This window comes from Oryctolagus cuniculus, chromosome 1, assembly GCF_964237555.1.
Source record: "Oryctolagus cuniculus chromosome 1, mOryCun1.1, whole genome shotgun sequence".
Lineage (NCBI taxonomy): Eukaryota > Metazoa > Chordata > Mammalia > Lagomorpha > Leporidae > Oryctolagus > Oryctolagus cuniculus.
In genome coordinates, this window is record NC_091432.1 from 5155278 (window position 1) to 5183093 (window position 27816).

The window sequence follows — 27816 nt, forward strand, 5'->3', positions numbered from 1 at the left end:
CACGGCTCTGGCCATTGGGGCCATCTGGGGAATGAACCAGCCGATGGAAGAAGGCTCACTCTTCCTCTCTCTCTGCCTCTCTGTAATTCTGCCTTTCAAATAGATAAATAAATAAATATTTTTTTTAAAGAAAACAGGCAACAAAAGCTAAAATAAACAGGCAGTACTGGGGCCGGTGCTGTGGTGCAGCGGGTTAATGCCTTGGCCTGAAGTGCCAGCATCCCATATGGGTGCTGGTTCTAGTCCCTGCTGCTCCTCTTCCAATCCATCTCTCTGCTGTGGCCTGGGAAAGCAGCAGAAGATGGCCCAAGTGCTTGGGCCCCTACACCCACGTGGGAGACCTGGAAAAAGCTCCTGGCTCCGGATCGGCGCAGCTCTGGACGTTGCGGCCATTGGGGAGTAAGCCAGCGGATGGAAGACCTCCTCTCTGTCTCTACCTCTCCTTGTAACTCTGCTTTCAAATAAATAAAATAAATCTTTTTTAAAAAAAAAGCGGTACTACCTACACCTAAGTTTCTTCATAGCAAAGGGAACCAGCAAAATGAAAAGATAACCAAGGAGTGGGAGGAAACATGTAAAAACTATGTATCTGATAAATATATTAGGAACTCACATTATACCATAGCAAAAAATACAAATAGCTCAATTTTATTTATTTTTTAAAATTATTTATTTATTTATTGAAAGCCAGAGTTACACAGAGAGAGAAGGAGAGGAAGAGAGAGAGAGGTCTTCCATCCACTGGTTCACTCCCCAGATGGCCATAATGGCTGGAGCTGCACTGATCCAAAGCCAGGAGCCAGGAGCTTCTTCCGGGTCTCTCATGCGGCTGCAGGGGCCCAATGACCTGGGCCATCTTCTGTGCTTTTCCAGGCCACAGCAGATAGCTGGATCAGAAGTGGAGCAGCCGAGTCTCGGACCAGCACCCATGTGGGATGCCAGCACTGCAGGCGTCGGCTTTACTCACTAAGCCACAGTGCCAGCCCCATTAGCTCAATTTTGAAAACGGGAAAGGATCTGAATAAACAGTTTTATAGACATACAAATGGCTAACAGGTATATGCAAAGATGCTCAAGATCACTAATCACCAGGAATGCACATCAAAACTACAATGAGGTATCACATCTGCTAGGACGGCTGTTACCAAGAAATCCAAGGTAAGTGTTGATAAGGATGCGGAGAAAACAGAAATCTTATATACTGCTGCTATAGGTATGGAAAATAATAAGGAAGTGCCTCAAAGAATTAAAAATGGAACTACTGGGGCCGGTGCTGTGGCACAGGTTAACCCTCCACCTGCAGCGCCAGCATCCCATATGGGCACCGGTTCTAGTCCCAGCTGCTCCACTTCAGATCCAGCTCCCTGCTAGGGCCTGGGAAAGCAGTAGAAGATGGCCCAAGTGCTTGGGACCCTACACCCACGTGGGAGACCAGGAAGAAGCTCCTGGCTCCTGGCTTCAGCGCAGCTCCAACCATTGATGCCATTAGGGGAGTGAACCAGTGGAAGGAAGACCTTTCTCTCTGTCTCTCCCTCTCACTGTCTGTAACTTTACCTCTCAAATAAATATAATCTTTAAAAATGGAACTACTATATGATACAACAATTCTCCTTCTAGGTATATATTCAAAAGGAAATAAAATAACTATCTTAAAGAGATATCTGCACTTCCATGTGCTGCAGCATTATTCACAATCATCAAGATATGGAAAAAGCAACTATTCATAGATAAATGGGTAAAGAAATAGTGTTAAACACGTATATATACAGTGGAATCCTATTTAGTCTTTAAATACAAGGAAATCCTGTCATTTTGTAATTTGTGACATGGGTGAACCTGGAGGACATTATGCTAAGTGAAGTAATCCAGACACAGAAATACAAATACTGCATAATCTCAGTTATACATAGAATCTAAAAAACCAAAAACTAAACTCATAGAAACAGAGTACAAGAATAGTTTCCAGGGACTAGGGAGTGGGAGGAAATGGTGAGAAGCCAGTCAAAGCATTTTTTTAAGATTTATTATTTTATTTGAAAGTCAGAGTTACTGAGACAGAGACAGACAGATGCCAGGCTGGAGCCAGGAGCTTCATCTGGGTCTTCCACATTGGCGTAGAGGCCCAAGAACTTGGGCCATCTTCTATTGCTTTCTCAGGCACATTAGCAGAGAGCAGGATGGGAAGTGGAACAGACGAACACAAACTGGTGCCCATGTGGGATGCTAGCGCTGAAGATGGTGGCTTAACCCACTGTGCCACAAAGCTGTCCTAGAGCTAGCAGCTTCAGGATGAATAAGTTATAGAGAGCTAATGTACAGCATGCTGACTACCGTTAATAACAACGTTTCATAAACCTAAAATTAACTGAGTAGATCTGAAGTATTCTCTCTCTCTCTCTCTCTCTCTCTCTCACACACATACACACACACACACAGTGTGGGGGTTATGATATGGGGCTAATTAGCTTGAATGTACAAATTATTTTAAAATGCATATCAAATTGTCATCTTAAACATACACTTTTTGTCAATTCTACCTCAACAAAGCTGAAGCAAATTTATCTCAATCTCAATATAAATATAATTCCTTCAAGGAATTTCTGGTCTAATAATGCAGACAGATGCATAAACAGATGATTTCACAAATAATAATTATATGATGGTAGCTAAAAGTGTGGACTTTGGAGTTTGGCAACTTTGAAGATGGATTTATGGGGCCAAATTCAGAGGTAAGAATTTCCAGTTGGAAGATTAATATTTTATTTTAGTATTTAAATTTTTATAATACTTGTATTTTTAATGAGGTACCATGCAGTTTTCCAATACATATACACAGCATAAACTGATCAAACCAGGCAACCAGCCTTTCATTCCTTTATCTTTGTGTTTGAGGCCTATCAGCTCCTCTCTCCCAGCTCTTTACACAGTAACACATTATTGTGTACTACAGTCACCCTACTTTACTGTGGGATACTTGTTACTCTTTTTTAAGATTATTTTTACTTATTTGAAAGACAGAGTCAAAAAGAGGCAGAGGCAGTGAGAGAGATATCCTCTATCCACTGGTTTACTCCCCAGATGACCACAACAGCCGGAGCTGCACCAATCTGAAGCCAGGAGCCAGGAGCTTCTTCCAGGTCTCCCACATGGGTCCAGGGGCCCAAGGACTTGGGCCATCTTCTACTGCTTTCCCAGGCCATAGCAGAGAGCTGGATCAGAAGTGGAGCAGCTGGGGCTCAAACTGGTGCCCATATGGGATGCCAGCACTGCAGGCGTTGGCCTTACCCGCTATGCCAGAGCACTGGCCCCACTTGTTTTTCATACCTCCTATCCAAACTCTCTCAAGCCCCCTCCCCTTCCCAGTATCCAACAGTCATTCTTCTAAGTTCAGATCTGTTTTTTTTTTTTAATTTCCACAGATGAGAGAGAACATGTGGTATTCATTTTTCTGTATCTGATATCATTTACCATAATGATCTATAGTTCCACTCATCTTGCTGAAAATAACAGAATTTTATTTTTTACGGCTGAATAACACCCCACTGTACATAAACCACACTCTCTTTATCCACTTATCCATTAATAGACAGCTAGGTTAATTCCGTATCTTTACTGTGCACAGTGCTGCAGTGAACATGGGGGAGCAGGCGTCTTTCATATGCTGATTTCATTTCCTTCGAACATACACCCAGAAGTGGGATACCATATGGTAGATCTATTTTAAGTTTTTTGAGGAACTGCCATACTGTTCCCCAGAAGGGCTGTGCTCATTCCCACCAACAGTGTTCAGGGTTCCCTTTCCTCCACATCTTCACCAGTATTTGTTACTGTCTTTGATAATAGCCATTCGAACTGGAGTGAGATATTTCACTGTGGTTTTAATTTGCATTTCCCTAATGGATAGTGATAATGAGCATTTTTTCATGTATTTGTTGGTCATTTGTATTCTTCTTTTGAGAAACATCCATTCAGATCTTTGACCATTTATCTTTTTTTATGGTTCATTTTCTATATTTTAAAGACAGAAGAGCAAGAGAGAGAGAAAAAAAATCTTCCATCTGCTGGTTCACTTCCCAAATGGCCTCAACAACTAGGTCCTGGCCAGGCCAAAGCCAGGAGTCAGAATCTGCATCCTGGTCTCCCACATTATCTGACCAGGCTAAAGCCAGGAACCTGGAACTCTATCCAGGTTTTTCACATGGGTAGCGGGGACCCAAGTACTTGTGTTATCACCTGCTACCTCCCAGGATGGCATCAGCAGCAAGCTGGATCAGAAGTCGGGATTTGGACAGGGAGTGTGATATGGAATGGGGGTTTCCCAAGCGCAGGCTAACCTGCTGTGCCAAAAGGCCCACCTCTCTGTTTTTTTATATAGGTGCTTATTGCTACAAACTTCCTAGTACTGCTTTGCTATATCCCATGAGTTTTGGCATGTTGTTTACCTTTTTGTTTGCTTCAAGGAAGTTTTAAGTTTATTTATTATTTGAGAGAGGGACAGACAGGAAGAGGGTGCTCCCACGCACTGGTTCACTCCCCAAATGCCTACAACATCCCTGGGCTACAGCCAAACCTGAGAGTCAGGAACTCAATCCAGGTCTCCCACACGAGTGGCAGGAATCCCACTGCCTGCGCCATCACCAGTGTGGGAAGGGACCACATTAGCAGAAAGCTAGACTCAGGAGCTGGAGCTAGGAATTAAAACCAGGTCTTCAGGGGCCAGCGCTGCGATGCAGCCAGTTAAAGCTGCTGCCTACAGTACCGGCATCCCTTATGGGCGCCAGCTACTCCACTTCCCATCCAGCGCTCTGCTACGGCCTGGGAAAGCAGTGGAAGATTGCCCAAATGTTTGGGTCCCTGCACCCATGTGGGAGACCCAGAAGAAGCTCCTGGCTTCGGACTGGTGCAGCTCCAGCCGTTGCAGCCATCTGGGGAGTGAATCAGCAGATAGAAGACCTCTGTGTGTGTGTGTGTGTGCGTGTGTACCTCTCTCTGTACTCTGTCAAATATATAAAATAAATCCTAAAAACAAAACAAAACAAAACAAAACAAAACAAAACAAAAAAAAACCAAGCCAGGTATTCCAACATGGGATGCAGACTGGTGTTTTAACTACTAAGACCAAACACTTGTCCCTGTTTCAGTAATTTTTAAATTTCCCTTTTGATTTCTTCAATGACCCATTGTTCGTTCGGGAGGATATTGTTCAGTCTGTTCATATTTGTGTAATTTTTTAAAAATATGTATTTATTTATTACTTGAAAGGCAGAGTTGCAGAGAGGCAGAAGTAGAGAGAAAGAGGCCTTCCATCCGCTGGTTCACTCCCCAAATGTCCGCAATGCCCGGAGCTGAGACAATCCGAAGCCAGGAGCCAGGAGCTTCTTTCAGGTTTTCCAAGCAGGTGCAGGGGCCCAAGGACTTGGGCCATCTTCCACTGCTTTCCCAGGCCATAGCAAGAGCTAGACTGGAAGTGGAACAGCTAGGACTTGAACCGGCACCCATATGGGATGCCGGCACTGTAGGTAGCACCTTTACCCACTACACCACAGCCCCTGCCTTTTGTGTGAATGCTAGAGATTCTTTTGTTGATTTCTAGTTTTGTTCCACTGGGGCCAAAAAAAGATACATGATATTCTTTCCATGTTTTACAATGTATTGAGACTTGTTTTGTGGCCCAATTTACAGTCTATCCTAGAAAAGAATATGTATGTTGTAGCTATTGAATGGAATGTTCTATAAATGTCTTAGTTCCATTTGTGCTATAGTGTGGTTTAACTCCAATATTTTTTATTTATTATTATTTTTTTTTGGTCTGGATGATCTGTCCACTGATGCAGTTGGGATGTTGAACTCCCGATTGTTGTACTAAAGCTTATCTCTCCTTTAAGATATAGTACTGTTTATTTTATAAAATTGGGTGCTCTGGCATTAGCTGCATATACTTTTTAAAAAAAAATATTTATTTGCAAGTCAGAGTTATAGAGAAAGACAGAGAGAGATCTTCCATCCACTGGTTCACTCTCCATATGGCTGCAATGGCCAGAACTGGGCCAGGCCAAAGCCAGGAGCTTCTTCTGGGTCCTCCAAGTGGGTGGCAGGGGCCCAAGCACTTGGGCTATCTTCTGCTGCTTTTCCCAGGCCATTTGCAGGGAGCTGTATTGGAAGTGGAGCAGCCAAGACTCAAGCCAGAGCCATATGAGATGCCAGCATTGGCACACCACAATGCGGACCCCAGGTGCATATACATTTTTATTTAAAGATTTGTTTTATTTATTTGAAAGAGTTAGAGAAAGAGGTAGAGATGCACAGAGAGCGAGAGCAAAAGAGAGAGGTCTTCCATCTGCTAGTTTACTCCCCAATGGCTGCAACGGCCAGAGCTGAGCTGATCTAAAGCTAGGAGCTGGGAGCTTCTTCCGGGTCTCTCATATGGAAGAAGGGACCAAAAGGGTTGAGCCATCCTCTGCTGCTTTCCCAGGCCACAGCAGAGAGCTGGATTGGAAGTGGAGCAGCTGGGACATGAACCGGCACCCATATGGGATGCTAGTGCTGCAGGCTGGGGCTTTAACCTGTTGTGCCACGAAGCTGGTGACCCCCGCCAAGGTTTTTAATGGAAAACCTATTATTCTAATGAAGGTCTCCTTAAAAGTGATCTGGCATTTTTATCTTGCAGATTTTAGAATTCCCTCTTTGCGCTGTATTTTTGAGAGTTTGACCATCATGCGTCATGGTGAGGATCTTTTCTGTTCCTATCTATTAGGGGTTCCATGGATCTCCTGTACATAAATGTCCATATTGTTCACCAAACTGGAAAATTATTCAGCTATTACTTCACTGAATAGGCTTCCATGCTCTGTTCTCCTCTGCTTCCCCAGGAATTTCCATCTTTCACGTATTAGCTCATTCACTAATGTCCCAAAGATCTTGGAGGCTACATTCATTCATTTTCTACTTCTATCTTTCATTTTTGGGGGACATAGTTCAAAAGACTAGCTTTGAAATTCAGATGTTTTCTTTTGCTTGTACTTTTTGACTTAGATTCTTAATTTCTAAGATTTGTTTGGTTCTTTTCCAAGATCTCCGTATCACTGTTGAATTTCTCATTCATATCATGCATTGCTTTCCTAATTTCACTTAACTGTACATATTCTCTTATATATCTTTGAGTATCCTCAGGATTGTTCTTTTTACTTCTTTACAGTCATTTCATCAATTTCTCTTTCTGTGTGGTCAGAGTGTTATTGGGTTTGAGATGTCGTACTGTCTCTTTCATGCTGCTTGTGTTGATATTTATACAACTGGCAGATCAGTTGTCTATCACTTTTAAGAGGTGGCTTTCATGGCTCTAGTTGCAGTTGAAGGGTTGGGTGTAGCTTCTCTATGTCTTCTGCAACTTTTTTTTAAAAATTTATTTATTTGAAAGTCAACGTTACAGAGAGGGAGAGATTGTCCATCCACTGGTTCATTCCCAGTGCAGCTGCCAGTGCTGGGCCAGGCTGAAGCCAGGAGCATCATCTGGGTCTCCCATGTGTGTCTCAGGGGCTCAAACACTTGGGACATATTCCACTGCCTTTCCCAGGCTATTGCAAGGGGCTGGATCAGAACTGGAACAGCAGGGACACAGACGGGTGCCCACATGAGATGCCAGCAATCCAGGCAGCAGTTTTACCCACTATGTCACAACACTGGCTCCTTCTGCCATTGTTAATCATGGCAATGGCAATAGGGGCATGGGGGATTCCTCTCAGTACCAGTAGGGGTGTGTGGATCTCACTGGTGGTGGTAGGGGCTATGGCGGTGCCAGGCCAAGTTCAGAGCATGTGTAAACTGCCACTTGTACTCAGCAAAGTCAGAGTGGGCTCAGATTTCTGGGGAGTCAGAGTCCTGGGCATTCACCAAAGCCAGAGCAGACCGGAGAAGGGAACTGTATAGCTCAGACAGGTGTGCCTGACCAGCTGTACCCATTGGCAGGCTCAAGCCAATGCACTCAAGCCAAGTCAGGGGCACTCACCAAAGCTAAGGCCAACTAAAAAAGGGAGCTGTGCAGTCCAGGCGAGTGTGTGTGACCAACCTTGCTTACCAAACCTGGTGTAAACTTCCAATCAGGAAAATACTGCAGGCAAGAATGATGAGATTCTGAACCAAGACAGTGATAAAAATGGAGAAAAGAGAACAGATTCAAGGAATATTCATGAAAATTCAGCACAGAGGCTGGCATTGTGGCACAGGGGGTTAAGCCATGACTTGCAATGCTTGCATCCCACACTGGACTGTCAGTCCAAGTCCCAGCTGCTCTCCTTCCAATCTAGACTCCCACTAATGTGCCTGGAAAGGCAGCACAGAAGGTGGCCCAAGGACTTGGGCTCCTGCCCCTCATGCGGGAGACCAGGATGGAGTCACTGGATCACAGCTTTGGCCTAGCCCAAAACTGGCTATTGTGGCCATCTGGGGAGTGAACCAGTGCATGCAAGATTCTCTCTCCCTCCTTGTCACTCTGCCTTTCAAATAAATAAATAAATCCTTGAAAAAAAAATCAGCACACACACAAAAAGTCTACTCAGGAAAAACACAGTGTTCTGTCTTCCTGTATCAGCCAAATTCATTACTTTAGGCAGCCAACTCCTCCTCCTGTGTTCCCAGCTTAGAAGATGAAAAGTATGTGATAACCCAAAAGGCCAGAGCTGGAGCAGTTAAGTGCCCAGGTGATTACTCAACAAGGTATTAACAACAGTTCAAGGATTTTAAGTCAACACAGGTTCCTGCAGGCTAGTTTCCACTGACTGCTAAATACTAGGAGTTACATACCACTCAGCCAGGGTACAAGCCATCTCTAACAATGAGAACTGTTACTTCATTCCTCTTTTGCCTATCCAACTTCAAAAGGAAAAAGAATATGCCATAACTGAGTATAAACAATGTCTACCTTTTCCATCCCCTTCGCTATCACACCAAATCTTGAACATGAGCTCGCTAGTGAAGTGCACTTCAACAAATGTAACAGGGAAAAGAGCTAAAAAAATACTGGAGAAAAAAGAAGATAGCACACCCCCCCCTTTTTTTTTAGCTTTTCTTGATCCTCAATTTGTATAAAACCTACCAAGTGTTAGGCAAATTTAGCAGCAAAAGACTGTTTCGAATGTATCAGAAGCTTGGGAAGTTAAGTGTGGTCTTACAGGGTTTAATAGGTAAGCAGTGACCTATAAGTCCACAAAATCTCCCCCACTTCTACACTTAGTATATGAGGCTGAAGTTAAGCCTGCTTCTTGCCACCTGAAACAGCAATGGTGCTGACACTTCATCTGCTAACTCTCAAGAATGAATGAGATCATGTCTACAAAATGAGCTCCTGGGGGAAAAATATTAGATAAGTTCTGAGCTTTAGAGCTCCTGATCTTATATAAAATTATAATCAGATTTTTTAAAAAATTGATTAAGTCATATATTCAAGAGTTCACTGGTGCATTTCTCACTCAATATTGAGCAGGCCTGGGCCTGTCAACTCTCCAATCCATGAAAACCGCTAATCCTCACTTCCTTTTCCAGCAAATTAACAAAGAGAACAAAACTAACCTTGGGGGTGGCGGGAGCCTCCCTGACATCCAGAAGGTGAAGCACAGGCAGAAGGCAGAAAGTCTCTCAGAACCACACAGCTACACAACTCACATCCGCAGCAAAGCAGTGCTTCCCACCTACGAGGACTAGCATTTTGAAGGAAAAAAAGGCTAAATTTTCTTTGGTAAACATTGAGACAGATGTTTAACCTAGTGGTTAAGAAATCAGTTAAGATCCTCATGTTTGGAGCCAGCTTTGTGGCACAGAGGGTGAAATTGCCTCCTGTGGCATCCCATATGGGCACCGGTTAGCATCCCGACTGCTTTACTTCCAATCCAGCAGCCCTGCTGACGTGCCTGGGAAGGCAGCAGAAAGTGACCCAAATGCTTAGGCCCCACCACCAATGCGGGAGACCTGCAGTGAGCTCCTGGTTTCAGATAGAGCTCTGGCCACAGCGGCCATCTGGGCAGTGAACCAGTGAATGGAAGATCTCGATCTCTCCTCTCTAGCTCTGCCTTTCAAATAAATACATAAATCTTAAAAACAAACAAACAAACAAATAAAAAACCTCATGTTCCATATAGAATGCTGACCCTGGGAGGCAGCAGTGACAGTTTAAGTAATTCAGTTCCTATCACTCACATAGGAGACCTGGATTAAGTTCTCAGCTCCTGGCCTTCAAGTCTGGCCCCTCCCAGCTGTTGCAGACATTTGGGGGGTGAAACAGTGGATGGGGGCTCACTCTCTCTCTCCTCAAATAAATAGAAGTAAAAGAGAATGATTGACCACAGAGTATTTTGCTAAAGACTTAAATTATGTCAAACATAAGATATTTTTAAACATTAAAAAAATGAGTGGCAGAAATAAGAAAAAAACAGCAAAATAAAGGGACCTATAATGTTTCTCCAACTCATTATTTTCGTTTATTCTTCACTTGAGTAAGGACATTTTGGGAGTAATCCTTAAACCTGAAGAAGGGACAAACAAAATAATTACATTTCACTAAGGAGATATTTATGACAGAAGTAGTTCTACACAAATGGATTATATATATATAAATGGATATATAAATGGAATTACACTAAGTGGATAAATATACAATGGAGAATAGTTCACATATTAATATGCAGTTATAAGGAATTCTAAACTCCCAGTGGTATTGGTACTTCAGAAAGTTTGTGGAGGGCCTTGTGGTTAAGATGCCACTTGGGATGCCTCATCCCATACCAGAGTGCCCGAGTTTATCTATCTTAACAGATATCAGTCTTCAAAGCAGAGGACGTTATTCTAATTGGCAGAAGGTCTCAAATCTGGTCTGAGGTGCTTTTTTCTAGTATGAGGGAATCATTAATGGAAAAACATAAAACCATGTTTAAGTTAATTTAATAAATAATTCTATATTATAAAGGCAAAATTAACCAGGAAATTCAATAAGATTACATAATGGAGAAAACTAAAAGGAGAAACCCTCTTCCACTAAGCAGTTAAAATTGGGAATTATAAGAAAGAATGCTAACACGAAAGTATTTCATAATGTTCACAGAAAATGCATATATGAAAAAAACTATGCATGAATTTCAAAATTTCTTTGCACCAAAATAAACATCTTTAGTTTACTTTTCCATGAATTCTTAAAAATTTTTATTTGTTTTTATTTGAGAGGCAGCGAAACACAGAGAAATACAGGGAGAATGTCACTCCCCCTCTTCGTGGAGGAACGACACTAAACCCTGCCTAGGCTTCATATCCGAGTCACGGCACCATTATGTCGCTCCCCCTCTTCGCGGAGGAACCCTGCGCTGTTCTTTTGTCTGCTCGGCCCTTCCCGGGTTTGCTGCTGGTTCTTCCCGGGTTGGCTACCGTCCCTTCTACCTCCGTGGAAGGGCGGTTCCCCCTGCCACTTTCCCCACTTCCGCGGGGGAGCGGCACACCGCCGGCCGGCTCTCTCGGGGGCTGCTCAGGTGTTCCTTCAGATAGATGTTCCCCTTAGATGTTCCTGGTGCATGTTGTCTCTCTCCTCCTTTATAGTCCTCTTCCACCAATCCCAACTCTGCTACCCACACGCCGAGTATGCTGCTCTCCTCCAATCAGGAGCAGGTCCTACAGTTTATTGGTTGAACTGGAGGCAGCTGTGTAGAAGCTGTTTCTCCCTTCTCAGCACCATATTGTGGGAGAGCAGATGCATAGAATAAGTCTTAATTCCAGTAACTTAGTCTAGTCCGAGTTGCTCCCCACAGAGAAAGCTCCCATCTGCTGGTTCACTCCCCGAATGCCTGCAATAACCAGGACTAGGTCAGGCTGAAACCAGGAGTCAAGAACGCCATCCAGGTCGGACACGTGGTGTCAGAGAACCCACTGCTTCTGTGCCTCACCTGACGATGCATTATTATCAGTGTGCACACTAGCAGGAAGCTGGAGTCAGGAACAGAGCCGGGACTTGAACTCGGGCACTCAGGTATGGGATGAGGGCATCCCATGTAGCATCTTAACCAAAAGGCCCTCCACAAACTTTCTGAAGTACCGTATACCACTGGAAGTAACAGAGACATTATAGAGCCAGCTAGTCTCAAGAAAATGAATCCCACTTTAGACAAGTTGAATATGACTTTTCTGAGAAACTCTCAAATGGAATAGTCTAATTAATAAAGCCATTCCAGTGGAGTTCAGGAGACAGGTCAGTGACCAAAGGGGAAAATAGATCTTATCAGCATAGAAACTTAAATAGTTGAGTTTAAAAGTAGAAAGACTGTCTGAATTGAATATAGAATAGTGATGAAGAATAACAAAAGGAAAGAAAGGCACGCTGATGACTGAGCTTTGGGGAAAATCCTCTAGGTTACCAAAGAAGCAGCTTGAACATAACCCCATTACACTACTTACCACACTGCATTTTATTTGCACAGCTGCCTCTGCTTCTGTGACTTCTTTGGGGCAAGGGAGATGTTAAACACTAGTTTCCTGAACAGGGGTGGGCATTTGGCCTAGGAGTTAAGACGCCAATTGGGATGCCCATGTCTTTCCTTAGGGTGCCTACCTCCTGCTCCCAGTACCAGGTTTCTACCAGTGCAGACCCTGAGAGGCAGCAGATGAGGCTCAAATAGTTGGGTTCCCATCACCACGTGGCTGGACGGAGTTCCCAGCTCTCCACTCCAGGCTGGCCCAGTCACGGCCATTGCAGACATGTTGGGATGAACCAGTGGATAGGAGCTAGTATACTTGTTCTCAATGGTGAACACGTTCATTCGTTCTCTCTCTCTCTCTCTGCCTTGTAAATAAGTTTTTTTTAAGTTTTACTGAATAAAAGTATGAACGGTTAAGGAACAGAAGAATGAAAGGAAACAGGAAAATTATCCTGGTTATTGTTTATTAATGCAACATAAATCAAATTCCCAGAAATATGAGCCTATTTTGTATAGGAATTGATATATTCTCTTTTTTAAAAAAAAATATTTCAGGGGCTGGCGCTGTGCTGTAGTGGGTAAAGCTGCCACCACCTGCAGTGCCTGAATCCTATATGGGTACCAGTTCAAGTCCCGGCTGCTCCACTTCCAATCCAGCTCTCTGCAATAGCCTGGGAAAGCAGTAGAAGATGTCCCAAGTCCTTGGGCCCCTGCACCCACATGGGAAGCTCCTGACTCCTCGTTTTAGAATACCATAGCTCCAGTCATTGCGACCAACTGGGGAGTGAACCAGCAGATGAAAGATCTCTCTCTCTCTCTCCCCCTCCCTCCCTGCCTCTCCTCTCTTTGTCTAACTCTGACTTTTAAATAAATAAATAAATCTTTAAAAATTATTTATTTATTTGAAAGGCAGTGTTACAGAGAGGCAGAGGCAGAGACAGAGGTCTTCCATCCACTGGCTCACTCCTCAGGTGGCCACAATGGCCGGAGCTGAGCCGATCTGAAGCCAGGAGCCAGGAGCTTCTTCCAGGTTTCCCACAAGAGTGCAGGGTCCCAACCACTTGGGCATCCTCCACTGCTTTCCCAGGCCATAGCAGAGAGCTGGATTGGAAGAGGAGCAGCCGGGACTCGAACCAGTGCCTACATGGGGTACTGGTACTGTAGGCAGTGGCTTCACCCTCTATGCCCAGCGCCAGCCCAATCTAAAGTATTCTTAATACAGAGATATAACCCTAATAGGACAGACTGAATAGGAAAGAAAAATGAAAACAGATGGCTCTACAAGAGTTCCCATAAAGAGAGGGGAGATCTTATTCCAGACACGGAGAGAAATCAATCAAGCAATGAAGACAACATGGCTAAACTGAATTCAGAGGCATACTATTAGTTCTTGTATAGATACATAATTCTTTGAGAATCGGGAAACCTGATGATTAGTAAATCAGTTGCTAAAGACTCCCTGATGAAGCTAATTAAATAGTGTAAAGATTAGTGAATGGCCAATTTAAGGCAATTTGCTAAAAATATTACAGGAATGCTAAATAAATAATAGTAATAAAGGCATAATTAATGGTGCATAAGCAGGGAGCTAAGGGACTCAAATCCTACTCTTGAGCAATTTCTTTTGTGAGCTTCACTGAGCAATTTTTGCTAATTAGTAAGAACACTACTGAGTGGAGGTTAATATGATGATCCCTAGCAACTGGAGACAGGCTGTAGTTAGCTACGAATTCTGACTAACCACAAGGACTCAATTTTTAATGTGTACTGAATTTTCAGCACTTCCTACTGTGTACAAAGTGCCACCCATACTTTATCATAAGGATATTAAAAAGCGTTAAATAAAATTGCTTTTAACTTTTAAAATAAATTAAAACTTACCATGATACAAACTGCTCAAAGTTTGCATTAGCATAATAGGTGGTTATTTCAGAAATAATACTCAGCCAACACCTCCTCCCCAGCAGTAACAATAATAAAACCATTCCCTTGTACTGATGTGGCTTTTCATTTTTTTCAAAGCACTTTCACAAATACTAATTGAAGTAGAAGCTTTATATATGATCTGACCACTCCTTGTATAAACTACATTAAGTATGGGTTTCTGTTTCAGGAAACAGTCTATCTTCTCCTTAGTACTAATAATATATTCCCTTTTATTTATATGGATTTTCACTTTAAACGCCCTTTCCCACATATATTAACTGGAGCAGGGTCATCAGAAATGATTTCTCCATTTTTTGCATCCTCCCAAGAGCTTAATCCTAAAAAGAAGAGCAACTAAAATTTGATAAATAAGCTAGATGATTTTAAGGCAGTAAACCCATTCTTGAATTTGGATTCAAATCTCCCCAAAGTCTCAAAATCAGAGCAAACTCTCCAAGACAATAAACTGATTCTCCTTTTTCCCCAAGCATAGGCTTCTAAGGGGGCAAGAGAATGGCATGACTATATAGGCATAAGGGGAGTTCACCACTATAGCCCCTCTGTGTCAGTCACAAGGCCTAAAGCATAGTAAATGCTGGTAAATCACTGTGATTATTACCAAAGGAGACACCCTACCCAAACTCACAGAATTATCTGTTCTACAGCTAAGAAAACAAAAAAACACTCAATTTTTTGTTATTTTTCCTCTACAATTACATTTTTATCTGTATGTCTGTTTATATTTTATGTTTTTATACATGTGCATTCCAAGCAGAAATATAACAAAACCAACAGCACATGGCAGGGGGGCCGGTGCTATGGTGCAGTGGGCTAAGCCTCTGCCTGCAGTACCGGCACTCTATATAGGCACTGGTTTTAGTCCTGGCAGCTCCACTTCCAATCCAGCGCCCTGCTATGCCTGGGAAAGCAGTGGAAGATGGCCCAAGTGCTTGGCCTCCTGTACCTGTGTGGAAGACCCAGAAGAAGCTCCTGGCTCCTGGCTTCAGATCGGCTCAGCGCCAGCCATTGTGGCCATTTAGGAGTGAACCAGCAAATGAAAGACCTCTCTCTGTCTCTCTGTAACTCTGCCTTTTAAATAAGTAAGTAAGTAAGTAAGTAAATAAATAAATAAATAAAGCACACGGCAAGGGGCTAACACAGTGGTGTAGCAGGTTAAGTTGTCACCTACTACACTGGCATCCCTTTATGGGCGCCAGTTTGAGTCCTGGCTGCTCCACTTCCAAACTAGTTCCCTGCTAATGTGCCTGGAAAGCAGAAGATGGTCCAAGTACTTGGGCCCCTGCACCCACATGGGAGACCTGGATGAAGCTCCTGGCTCCGGCCGTTGTGGCCATCTAGGGAACGAGCCATGAAATGGAAGATCTCTCTCTCTCTCCAACTCAGTCTTTCAAAGAAATAGATAAATCTTTTTTTTAAAATTGGGGGCAGATGGCAGTGTTGCGGCATGGTGGGTAAAACTGCTGCCTGCAACACCAGCATCTCATACAGGCTCCCGTTTAAGTCCCAGCTGCTCCACTTCCAATCCAGGTCCCTGCAAATGTGCCCAGGAAAGACGGCACAGGATGATTTTGCCCCTGCACCTCATGGGAAACAGAGGAAAACTCAGGCTTCCGGCTTCAGCCTGGCACAGACTCTGCCACTGTGGCCATTTGGGGAGTGAACCAGCAGATAGAGGATCTCTCTGTCCTTCCCTCTATCTGTCTGTGACTCTGACTTCCAAATAAATAAATTAATCTTAAAAAGAGCACATGGCAAAAGTTGAGCTCTACTAAAAATGCAACAATAGACAGACGGAAAGTAGATACAGAGGACCAAGTACTGCAAAGACAGAGGAATACAGTTATGATTCTTCATTTAGTAAGCATGCTAAAGCCTCCACACGTGGGGAGAAATTACTTCAGAAAAGAAGTTTCAAAAGGTAGAATTGTTTCCTACATATTCGTGTCTTTAGAGTATCCATGTTTTAACTGAAATGCAAAAACAGTTTCTTCTTTTTTTATGATATGACCAAGATAAAGAAAAATACTTTGATTTATGTAATAAGTGGGTTGCTGGTAATCTGGCTATAAATTTTTAATTGATTTGCATTTTTCAAAGTACTAAGAAAATTTGCTATTTACAAATAACCAAAAGTAAAAACCTCATAAACATTTATTTTATAACATTGTACCTTTCTAACGTGGCTTTCTGGGTGTTTACATTTTATATCTATCACATTATTTTTCTAGAGAAAGACAAATGCAAGAGTCTTTTAAAAAATCTACTTATATTCCATATCTAGTTGGGAAGTTTCTTTTATAAATTTATTTTGTAGGGGTAGGTGTTGTTTTTTGTGGAGTTTTCTTTTTTTGTAAGATTTATTTTGTTTATTTGAAAGAGTTACAGAGAAAACTTCCATCCGCTGGTACACTCTTCAAATGGCCACACAGACAGGGCCGGGCCAGGCAGAAGCCAGGAACCTAGAACTCCATTCGGGGTTCCCACGTAGGTGGGAGGCCCAAGTACTCAGGCTGTCTTCCGCAGCTTTCCCATGCGCATTGCAAGGTGCTGGTCAGAAGCAGAGCAGCACTGGTGCTAATGCGGGTGCCTGTGTCGTTGCAGGCAGTGGCTGAACGCTTCGTGCCCCCACACCAGGACCAGTGTTGAGGTGCTGCAGGTTAGGCTCCCACTTGGGTGCCCACATCCCATTGTGAAGCACCTGGGATCAAATCCCATCTTCACTTCCAATCCAGCTTCCTGCTAACGCGCAAGGAAGGCAGCACGTGGGAGACCTGGATGAAGTTCCTGGCTCTTGGCGTCAGCCTGGCTCAGCCCAACTGTTGTGGACATTTGGGGAGCGAACCAACAGGTGAAAGATCTCTCTGTCTCTCTCGCTGCCTTTCAAATAAAATAAATAAATCATTTTAAAATTTTACGTAAATTAACAACGCAACAGAAAAAAAGACAGGCCCGCTTGATAATCTGACCAAACAACCACAGAACATAGAACCGAAAGCACAGCAGCTCTCAGATCACTTTGGTCTCATTAAAATAAACGTTTTGCCCGTTGGCTTATTATTCTTAAGTCAAAGAGAAGAAGAAATGCTTGTCATTAAGGACACCAAAAACTTTTAAACTAAACCAACACTGGCATATAATATGGGAAACAGTATTAACACTAGTCAAATCACTTACAGGAAAAGCATTCTCCATACATTCTTTGAAGTAATAGGAAAAACGGCTTACTAAAATTTGTATTTTACACATGGGAAATTTTGTCTGAAACTTGTGTCTGAAGCTGTATAGAAAGTATTCAGAGAAGCCACAGTGACCTAGGTATCTTGTCCATTTCTGTAACTACAGTTCTGTAGATCATCTTTCAGTAGGGTTGCCAGATAAAATAGACAAACAAACAAACAAGAAATATCCAAAGTATAAACTTAAGTTGGTAACCTTATCTTTCAGTATAAGTCTGTTTTAGAAAATACTAAATTCCTTGCCAAAGAGAGTCAGTCTTTTCGGTAATTCTTTACCTTTTATGAATTTCTTGAGGATGAAGCCACTATAAAGGCACCCTGCAGGAGCAACTGCAAGAAACAGAATACAAAGAAATATCACAAATAAGAAAATTAAATGGATTCTGTGGGGAGCAGCTCGGACTAGACTAAGTTACTGGAATTAAGACTTATTCTATGCATCTGCTCTCCTACAATATGGCGCTGGGAGAGGAGAAAACAGCTTCTACCCAGCTGCCTCCAGTTCAACCAATAAACTGTAGGACTTGCTCCTGATTGGAGAGCAGCGTACTCGGCGTGTGGGCAGCCGAGTTGGGATTGGCGGAGGAGGACTATAAAGGAGGAGAGAGACGGCATGCACCAGGAACATCTATGGGGAACATCTAGCTGAAGGAACACCTGTGCAGCCCCCGAGACGAGCCGGCCGGCGGTGTGCCGCTCCCCTGCGGAAGTGGGGAATGCGGCCAGGGGAAACTGCCCTTCCACGGAGGTGGAAGGGATAGTAGCCAACCCGGGAAGAACCAGCAGCAAACCCGGGGAGGGCCGAGCAGACAGAAAGAACAGCGCAGGGTCCTGTGTCGTTCCTCCACGAAGAGGGGGAGCGACATACTGGTGCCGTGACTCGGATAGGAAACGCAGGACGGATAGGAAACCTAGCTCGGATAGGAAACCTAGGACGGATAGGAAACTTAGGAGGGAAGAAACGGGAAGAACTGGGAAAATGCCGGAGAGAGAGACTAGCAAAGAGCCTAGGTGCCGGAAGAAGCTATTGAAAGCCTAGGCATAGACTCGGATATGGACTGTGGGAAAGAAGTTAGGATTGAAAGCGAAAGTGAAAGCTTTCATAGACTCGGATGCGGACTATGGCGGGGAAGCTAGAAGATTGAAAGCGAAAGTGAAACCTGGAGGAGGCTTGGACTCGGATATGGACTGTGGGAAAGAAGTTAGGATTTAAAGTGAAAGCAAGAAGAAACTTAGACTTAGATACGGACTGCAGGTTGAAAGTGAAAGTGAAACCTATAAGAAACTTAGACTTGGATACGGACTGTGGGGAGAAGCCAGGAGAAATGAGAGGAATATTGTTGGAAGAAAACTTAAGGAAACATACCGGGTAGAGAAAAATGTTAGGGAGGATGAAGCCGCGAGTGCAGGCCAAGGCGGAGACGAAAGCCACTTTGGGGTTCTCAAGTTAGCCCGGGAATAGGGGGCGAAAAGTTGAAACCAGAAGCTGAGACGTAAGCCAGATTGGGATCCGTCTGATTAGCCCGGGGAGCAAAGGACGGGAAGCCAAATCGTGGGGCGGAGACGTACGCTGGGTTGAATTCGCCAGGCTAGCCCGGGGAACTTGGATTGAATGCTAGTGGTGGAGACGCAAGCTACGCTGTGTTACTCGCGGAAGCCGCCGTGTGCAGAGAGAGCACGGGGCGTGAGTAGATAGGGAACGGGGCTGGCATAGGCCGTGGTGCAGACGCGAAGGGCGTGGAGACCGCGGAGCGCGCGAAGCCAAGCCGCGCAAAGCCGGGAAGCTGCGCAGATGAAAGAGGCGTGGGCTGAAGCAGCTCAGCTGGGAAGCCGCCGAGAAGTAGCCTCGGGGCGGGCAGCGGGAAGCTGCGGGGATAAGAGAAACAGAAGTTTGGAAGTGGAGTGAGAGAAATGGGAATGTTGGCAGACAGAAGTAAAATGGGAGAAATAGGAATGCCCGGAGATAGAGAAATAGAGAAATAAAAAGGCCTCCCCTCAACATGGCAACGAGAAAGTTTGGATTCGGTCTGCCTGATTAAGTGAGGCGATGAGCACCTGGGCGGCTAGCAGCTTATGCGCCGCAGGTCACCGAAGACAGGCACGAATTAACATCAGTAAGGCTTCCCCACAATGCAACAATTAGGAGGCTTGGATTCGGTCTGCCTGATTTAAGGCGGTAAGCACCAGCAAGCAGCTCGACCAAAGCATGAGCTGCAGGTCACCGAAGATAGGCACAAACCAACACTAATAAGTCTCCCCCACAATACGGCAATGAGAAGGCTTGGATTCGGTTTGCCTGATAGGTTTTGTAAGCCCCTGCGGGCAGAGCAGAGCATGCGCTGCAGGGCACCGAACACAGGCACGCATCAGCGCCTAAAAACCTCCTCACAACATGGCGAAGAGAGGACCCGGATTCGGTTTGCCTCATTGATAGGACTTGTAAGCACCTGTGGCAACTCTAGCAAGTAGAGCAGAGTGTGTGCTGTGGGACACCGAAGACAGGCGCGTATCAACGCCAAAAAAATAAAAAGAAAGGGGGATCTGTGGGGAGCAGCTCGGACTAGACTAAGTTACTGGAATTAAGACTTATTCTATGCATCTGCTCTCCTACAATATGGCGCTGGGAGAGGAGAAAACAGCTTCTACCCAGCTGCCTCCAGTTCAACCAATAAACTGTAGGACTTGCTCCTGATTGGAGAGCAGCGTACTCGGCGTGTGGGCAGCCGAGTTGGGATTGGCGGAGGAGGACTATAAAGGAGGAGAGAGACGGCATGCACCAGGAACATCTATGGGGAACATCTAGCTGAAGGAACACCTGTGCAGCCCCCGAGACGAGCCGGCCGGCGGTGTGCCGCTCCCCTGCGGAAGTGGGGAATGCGGCCAGGGGAAACTGCCCTTCCACGGAGGTGGAAGGGATAGTAGCCAACCCGGGAAGAACCAGCAGCAAACCCGGGGAGGGCCGAGCAGACAGAAAGAACAGCGCAGGGTCCTGTGTCGTTCCTCCACGAAGAGGGGGAGCGACAGATTCTATTCTAAAAATCAAATAGGAGTCTGAAAACACTGCTAACAGTTACAGAATATTAAAAAGGTGACCTTACTATTGAGTTTAATAAAAACATAAGCACCAAAGAACTGCATGCATGCATTATTTACTGCAATTAATACAAGGATAAACAGCAGATCCTGTAAGCTTACAAAGAGGAAAAGAAAAAAGAAGAAGAAGTCACACATGTAAGAATCAGAAAGGCTTTTGAATTTTCAGCAGCAACACCTGAAGTTAGAAGATAATGTTGGGGCTGGTGCTATGGCATAGCAGGTAAAGCCACCGCCTGCAGTGCTGGCATCCCACATGGGCACCGGTTAGAGTCCGGCTGCTCCACTTACGATCCAACTCTCTGCTGTGGCCTGGGAGACCAGTAGAGGATGGCCCAGGTCCTTGCGCCCCTGCACCCACACGGGAGACCCAGAAGAAGCTCCTGGCTCCTGGCTTCAGATTGGTGCTGTTCTGGCCATTGTGGCCATCTGGGGAGTGAACCAGTAGATGGAAGACCTCTCTCTCTCTTTCTCTCTCTGCCTTTCCTTCTCTCTATGTAACTCTTTCAAATCAATAAATTTTTTTATTTAAAAAAAGACAATGTTACAGTGTCATCATAATTCTGAAGGAAAATGAATTCCTGCCTAGACTCTTACATTCAGCCAAACTATCAATCAGGTATGAGTGTAGATATTTTTAGAGATGCAAGGTCCCAAAGAAATTTACCTCTCACTCTTTTTCAGGAAGCTAAGGGGAACCCGTGAGCCACCAAAACCAGAAGTCAGTCCAGGAAAAACAAGATACTAGGATTTGAGAAACACAAAATCAACACAGTAAAAAAATCAAAGAACTACTCTGAGGAACGATGGGGGAGCTCGAGACCACAGCTGGGTACCAGAAATGGAAGGTTATCTGTGGGGAGCAACTGGGAGCAACTCGGACTAGACTAAGTTACTGGAATTAAGACTTATTCTATGCATCTGCTCTCCCACAATATGATGCTGAGAAGGGAGAAACAGCTTCTACGCAGCTGCCTCTCGCCAATTTGATTGACTGAGCTGCAGGAGCTGATCTTGCTCCTGATTGGAGGAGAGCAGCGTACTCGGGGTGTGGGTAGCAGAGTTGGGATTGGTGGAAGAGGACTATAAAGGAGGAGAGAGACAACATGCACCAGGAACATCTAGGGGGAACATCTGAGGGAACACCTGTGCAGCCCCCGAGAGAGCCGGCCGGCGGTGTGCCGCTCCCCTGCGGAAGTGGGGAATGTGGCAGGGGGAACCGCCCTTCCACGGAGGTGGAAGGGACGGTAGCCAACCCGGGAAGAACCAGCAGCAAACCCGGGGAAGGCCGAGCAGACGAAAGAACAGCGCAGGGTCCTGTGTCGTTCCTCCACGAAGACGGGGAGCGACATAATGGTGCTGTGACTCGGATATGAAGCCTAGGCAGGGTTCTGTGTCGTTCCTCCACGAAGAGGGGGAGCGACATAATGGTGCCGTGACTCAGATAGGAAGCCTAGGCAGGGCTTAGTGTCGTTCCTCCACGAAGAGGGGGAGCGACAGTTATCAAGTCAGGATTAGAGGTGAGGGGGCTGGTGCTGTGGCACAGTGAGTTAAGCTTCCACCTCGGGTGCTGGCAGCCCATACGACCACCAAGTTCAACTCTCAGCTGCTCTCTTTCTGATACAGCTACAAGCTAATGTGCCTGGGAAAGCAGCAGAGGATGACCCAAGTGCTGGATCCCTGCACCCACGTGGGAGACCCAGATGGAGTTCAGGCTCCTGGGTCTGGCCTGGCCCAGCTGTGATCACTGCAGTCACTTGGGGAGTGAACCATCAGATAGAAGATATCTAGCTACATCTTTCTCTCTCTGCCTTTCAAATAAATAAATATTTTAAAAAAATTGTGAGGGCCGGCGCCATGGCTCACTTGGTTAATCCTCCGCCTGCAGCACTGGCATCCCATATGTGCGCCAGGTTCTAGTTCCGGATGCTCTTATTTGAGTCCAGCTCTCTGCTGTGGCCCGGGAGTGCAGTGGAGGATGGCCCAAGTGCTTGGGCCCTGCACCCGCATGGGAGACCAGGAGGAAGCACCTGGCTCCTGGCTTCGGATCAGGTGCACCATCCGAAGCGGCCATTTGGGGAGTGAACCAACGGAAGGAAGACCTTTCTCTCTGTCTCTAACTCTGCCTGTCAAAAAAAAAAAAAAAAAAAAAATAGTGGGGCCGGCACTGTGGTGCAGCGGATTAAAGCCCTGATTTGAAGCATTGGCATCCCATATGGGCGCCAGTTCTAGTCCCAGCTGCTCCTCTTCCCATCCAGCTCTCTGCTGGTGGCCTGGGAAAGCAGCAGAACATGGCCCAAGTCCTTGGGCCCCTGCACCCATGTGGGAGACCCGGAAGAAGCTCCTGGCTTCAGATCGGTGCAGCTCCGGCCATTATGGCCATCTGGGGAGTGAACCAGCAGATGGAAGACCTCTCTCTCTGTCTCTACTTTTCTCTGTAACTCTGTCTTTCAAACAAATAAAATAAATCTTTAAAAATTTTTTTTCAAAAATAGTAATTGCTGGGGCTGGCATTGTGGTGTAGAGGGTAGGCCTGGGAGAAAGGTCAGCAGGGAGCTGGGTTCTGCCTCTGGCCGGGACACCATGTTGGACCTCAGTGAGGTTCAAAGGTGGTCCAGGGAGCCTCCACCTGCCCAGCTTCAAGCTCCCTGGGGCAGTACAGTGCGACCAGAGGAGAGGGTGAGCTGCCTTCTGCCCCTGTTTCTCTAAGCAGTGGAAACACTCAGTCCAAGATCTGGGGAGATCCTTGTGCCTGTTTTCCAAAACTTTAAACTCTGGCCTCTGAGAGGGGTGGGGAGGGCCGGTGACACTGTTGGGGTTGCTCCTGGCATCCAAAGTGCTCCACTGGGGGCTGGCGTTATTTCATAGTAGTACCGGCATCCCATTTGGGCGCTGATTCAGGTCCTGGTTGCCCCACTTCCAGTCCAGCTCTAGATGGCCCAAGTCCTTGGGCCCCTGCATCTGTGTGGGAGACTCGGAGGAAGTTCTACCTCTGTAACTCTACCTTTCAAATAAATAAATCTTTAAAAAAAAAAAAAAGTATTAGCCCCTAGGAGAGAACAAGTTGGAAAGAGGAAGCATACAGAGACCTATAGGTTTTTTCAAACAAGTGCCACTGAACTACGTTCTCTTATAATCATGTACATGTGTACCTTTAACACAAACTAAATCAATGTGTATACTTTTTCTAAAAAGGTAAAAATAAAGCATATCTCTATATTCTAACATAGAATGTTACCTCTAAAATATTGTTACTAAAAACATATGGATGTGACTGGTGGTGTGCCACAGCAGGTTAAGCTGCTGCTTGGGATGCCCACATCCCATAATAGTACCAGTTCAAGTCCCAGCTATTCCACTTCCAATACAGGTGCCTGTTAATGTGCCTGGGAAGCAGCAGCTGATGGATCAAATACTCGAGTACCTGACACCCACTTGGGAGACCTGGATGGAGTTCCTGGCTCCTGACTGCAGCCTGGCACAGTCTTGGCTGTTGCAGACATCTGGGGAGTGAACGAGCAGAGCATCTCTCTTTCTCTCTCTCCTCACAATCTCTCGTCCCAGCCTCTCTGTCACTCTTTCAAATAAATAAATTTATATTTAAATATGTGGAATAGTTATATGTATAGTACAATTCTATCATATAAAATCAGTGTAACTATGAATATATGCATAAAATCTAGAAGAATAACTAGAAAGTCTCACTCTTCATGTTTCTGTGTTTTTTTAAAAGATTTATTTATTTGCTTGAAAGTCAGAGTTACACAGAAAGAGGAGAGGCAGAGAGAGAGAGAGAGAGAGAGAGAGAGAGAGAGAGAGAGAGGTCTTCCATCCACTGCTTCAGCTCCATAACCACGGGAGGTGTGCCAATCCGAAGCCAGGAGCCTCTTCCGGGTCTCCCATGTGGTACAGAGGCCCAAGGACTTTGGCCATCTTCTACTGCCTTCCCAGGCCATAGCAGAGAGCTCGATTGAAAGAGGAGCAGCTGGGACTCGAACTGGTGCCCATATGGGATGTCGGCACTGCAGGCGGTGGCTTTACCCACTACACCAGCCCCAGTTTCTGTATATTTTAAGTCAAGAATGAATCATCTTTATTCCTGTCAAAAAATTCTAATTACATAAAGATCAGAGACAATAAAAAGAAGTGCTCCCTAATGCTGACCAAGACTCAAAATGCCCGTGAGATCGAATTTTTTGCCAAAAGCTGTTTTGGCTCAAGTGCTTTGCTTTGAGTAAAATCAACCCTATTACCTTAGCCATAGTTTACTAGACCAGAATCAATGCACAAGCTAATTCAGCCATACACAGAACAGTCATCATTCTAGCCACATAGCTAAGCATCTCTCATAAATGGTGGGAACTCTGCCTAGTCAGAGTAGAGTTCACGCAAAGTAATAGCATTCTCTTGAGGATGTTTAATACTAAATGCACAAAGAGAAAAGAGGTCATTTCTAGTTCAGGTAAGCAAATGTCTTGTGTACTATCTGATCTCATCTGGGTCCCTCTTAGTCTGGAGGGACAACCTTCACTTCAAAGGATCCTTCAAAAAAAACCTACTCACACATGTACACACACACACATAAACAAAAAAGCTAGTACTGTATAAGCTCAAGAAAATTAGTTATTTTAGAACTATTCAAGGCATCAGCTTTCCCTCAAGAGAAGAGGCAAAGGAGTGAAAGAATGAGAGCCACGCAGAAGAGAGATTTTCAAACTAACTGCAGGTCAGGATTATCAGAGTATGAACCATTCAGAATTTTCCCTTTTATTTTTCAAGTTCTTTTGCAATTGCCAAAGTCTAGACATGAAAGAAAATGTACATAAAACTCAATGTGGGGCCATCAATATGGCATAGCAGGTAAAGCCACATCCCATGTGGGCGCTGTTTTGAGTCCCAGCTACTCCACTTGCGATCCAGCTCTCTGCTATGGCCTGGGAAAGCAGTGGAGGATGGCCCAGGTCCTTGGGCCCCTGCACCCCCGTGGAGACCGGGAGGGGGCTCCTGGCTCCAGATCGGCACAGCTCCAGCTGTTGCGGACATTTGGGGAGTGAACTAGCAGATGGAAAACCTCTCTCTATCTCTCTGCATCTGCTTCTCTGTAACTGCCTTAAATAAATAAACCTTTAAAAAAAAAAAACTCAATGTAATATAAATTTTACTGTGAAAAAGTGGTTTAAAACCAACAGCATAGGACCAGCGCTGTAGCCTAGCAGGTAAAGCCACCACCTGCAGTGCCAGCATCCCAGATGGGCATGGGTTCGAGACCTGGCTGCTCCTCTTCTGATCCAGCTCACTGCTATGACCTGAGAAAGCAGCAGAAGATGGTCCAAGTGCCTGGGCCCCTGCACCCTCATGGGAGACCTGGAGAAAGTCCTGGCTCCTGGCTTCAGCTGTTGTAGCCATTTGGGGAGTGAACCAGAGGATGGAAGACCTCTCTCTCTCTGCCTCTCCGTAACTGCCTTTCAAATAGATAAATAAATCTTGAAAAAAAAAAAAAAAAACCAGCAAAAGTGAGATTGTTCCTTAGCAATTTTTTTTTTTTATTTTTAACAGGCAGAGTGGACAGTGAGAGAGAGAGAGAGAGAGAAAGGTCTTCCTTTTTGCCGTTGGTTCACCCTCCAATGGCCACCGCGGCCGGCGCACTGCTGCCGGCGCACCGCGCTGATCCGAAGCCATGAGCCAGGTGCTTCTGGTCTCCCATGCGGGTGCGGGGCCCAAGGCCATCCTCCACTGCACTCCCTGGCCACAGCAGAGAGCTGGCCTGGAAGAGGGGCAACTGGGACAGAATGCGGTGCCCCGACCGGGACTAGAACCCGGTGTGCCGGCGCCACAAGGTGGAGGATTAGCCTAGTGAGCCACGGCGCCGGCCCTTAGCAATTTTAAACTAGTAAATAATCTTGGGATAAGTCATTCTACTCACCTTGTCTAAATGACGCATTTGTATATCTATCACCAGATACTTATTACATAATCATCTGGGTTGTTTGGTTGCATGATTAAAGAATACAACTCATTTAAATTTTTAAATATACTACAACATAAATTATGACAAAGTAAAGATTAAAAATCAATCATCTTTCTTCTTCTACTTACTAGTTGTTACACAGCGAAGAGTGTTTGCCTGGGGCTTGGAATTTAATGTTTCTATGGAAATCATTAGCTGCCCTTCTAGCAATGTTCCCTTTGAAACTCCTGCTTCACACGTCCAGTGAATTATTAAATATTTCAAAATCTGAAAAGAGCACAATTCAAAGAAAACATAATCTTCTTTAGAAATCATGGTAACAATAAATTTGCATAATACAGTTAAATAACCCTTATTTCCCCCAAAAAATTGTATTCCTGTTTCTAAAATGTCAGATTTACATTTGTTCAGAGCTAAGCACTATGACTAAACAGAAGAAATAGCTAGTAGAGTGACCTAAGGGATGAGACGGTGAAATTCAACATAATGTCCAGCAAGACAGGCAATTGAGACAATAAATTGCTTTATTTAGAAGACAAGTTCATCCGCAAACATTCATTAGGGAAAAATTAAGTGGGAGTTTGTTTTTCTTATTTCCTTTTTTTCCTCCAAATTCAAGCCAACATGAAGACTACGAATAAGAATGACATTTGGTCATGAATCATCTTTACCTTTCATTAAATCAACATTTTTAAGGGTCAGAATACTATTTAAGAGGAAGGCATTTAACCTAATGGTTAAGACACCAGTTGGGATACCTGCATCCCAAATCTAAGTGCCTGGGTTCAACTTCAGGCTTCAGTTCCTGCTAATGCAGACCCTAGAAAACAGTGATGATGGTTCCTGTCACCTACATGGGTGTCTGGATTGAGTTCCCTGCTTCAGTCCCAGCTCAGCCACACTGGGAGCATTCCTCTTTGCTACCTCTCAATGTCCTCTTTGCTACCTCTCAAATAAATATTAAAAAAAGATATTACTTAAGAGTAGAAGAGGCAAATGTCTGGACTTGAATCCTTGATGTGCCAAATTCTAGCATGTGACCTTGGGCAAACTACTTAGCCTCTCTACTTTAGGTTTCTCTATATAAATGGAGACAAACTTACCACATACGGCTGATTCCAAAAGT

At 44.8% G+C, this 27816-nt stretch overlaps 1 protein-coding gene across 1 annotated transcript in view; it reads right to left on the reverse strand.

Moving 5' to 3' along the window:
• Window positions 1-27816, reverse strand: part of TOP6BL (TOP6B like initiator of meiotic double strand breaks) — a 94913-nt gene that overhangs the window by 65543 nt on the left and 1554 nt on the right. The window contains exons 2-3 of the mRNA XM_070050967.1: window positions 26819-26957; window positions 17906-17959 (exon numbers count right to left, since the gene is read on the reverse strand). Coding sequence (XP_069907068.1) covers window positions 17906-17959; window positions 26819-26957 — 193 coding nt within the window. The remainder of the gene's footprint in view (window positions 1-17905; window positions 17960-26818; window positions 26958-27816) is intronic.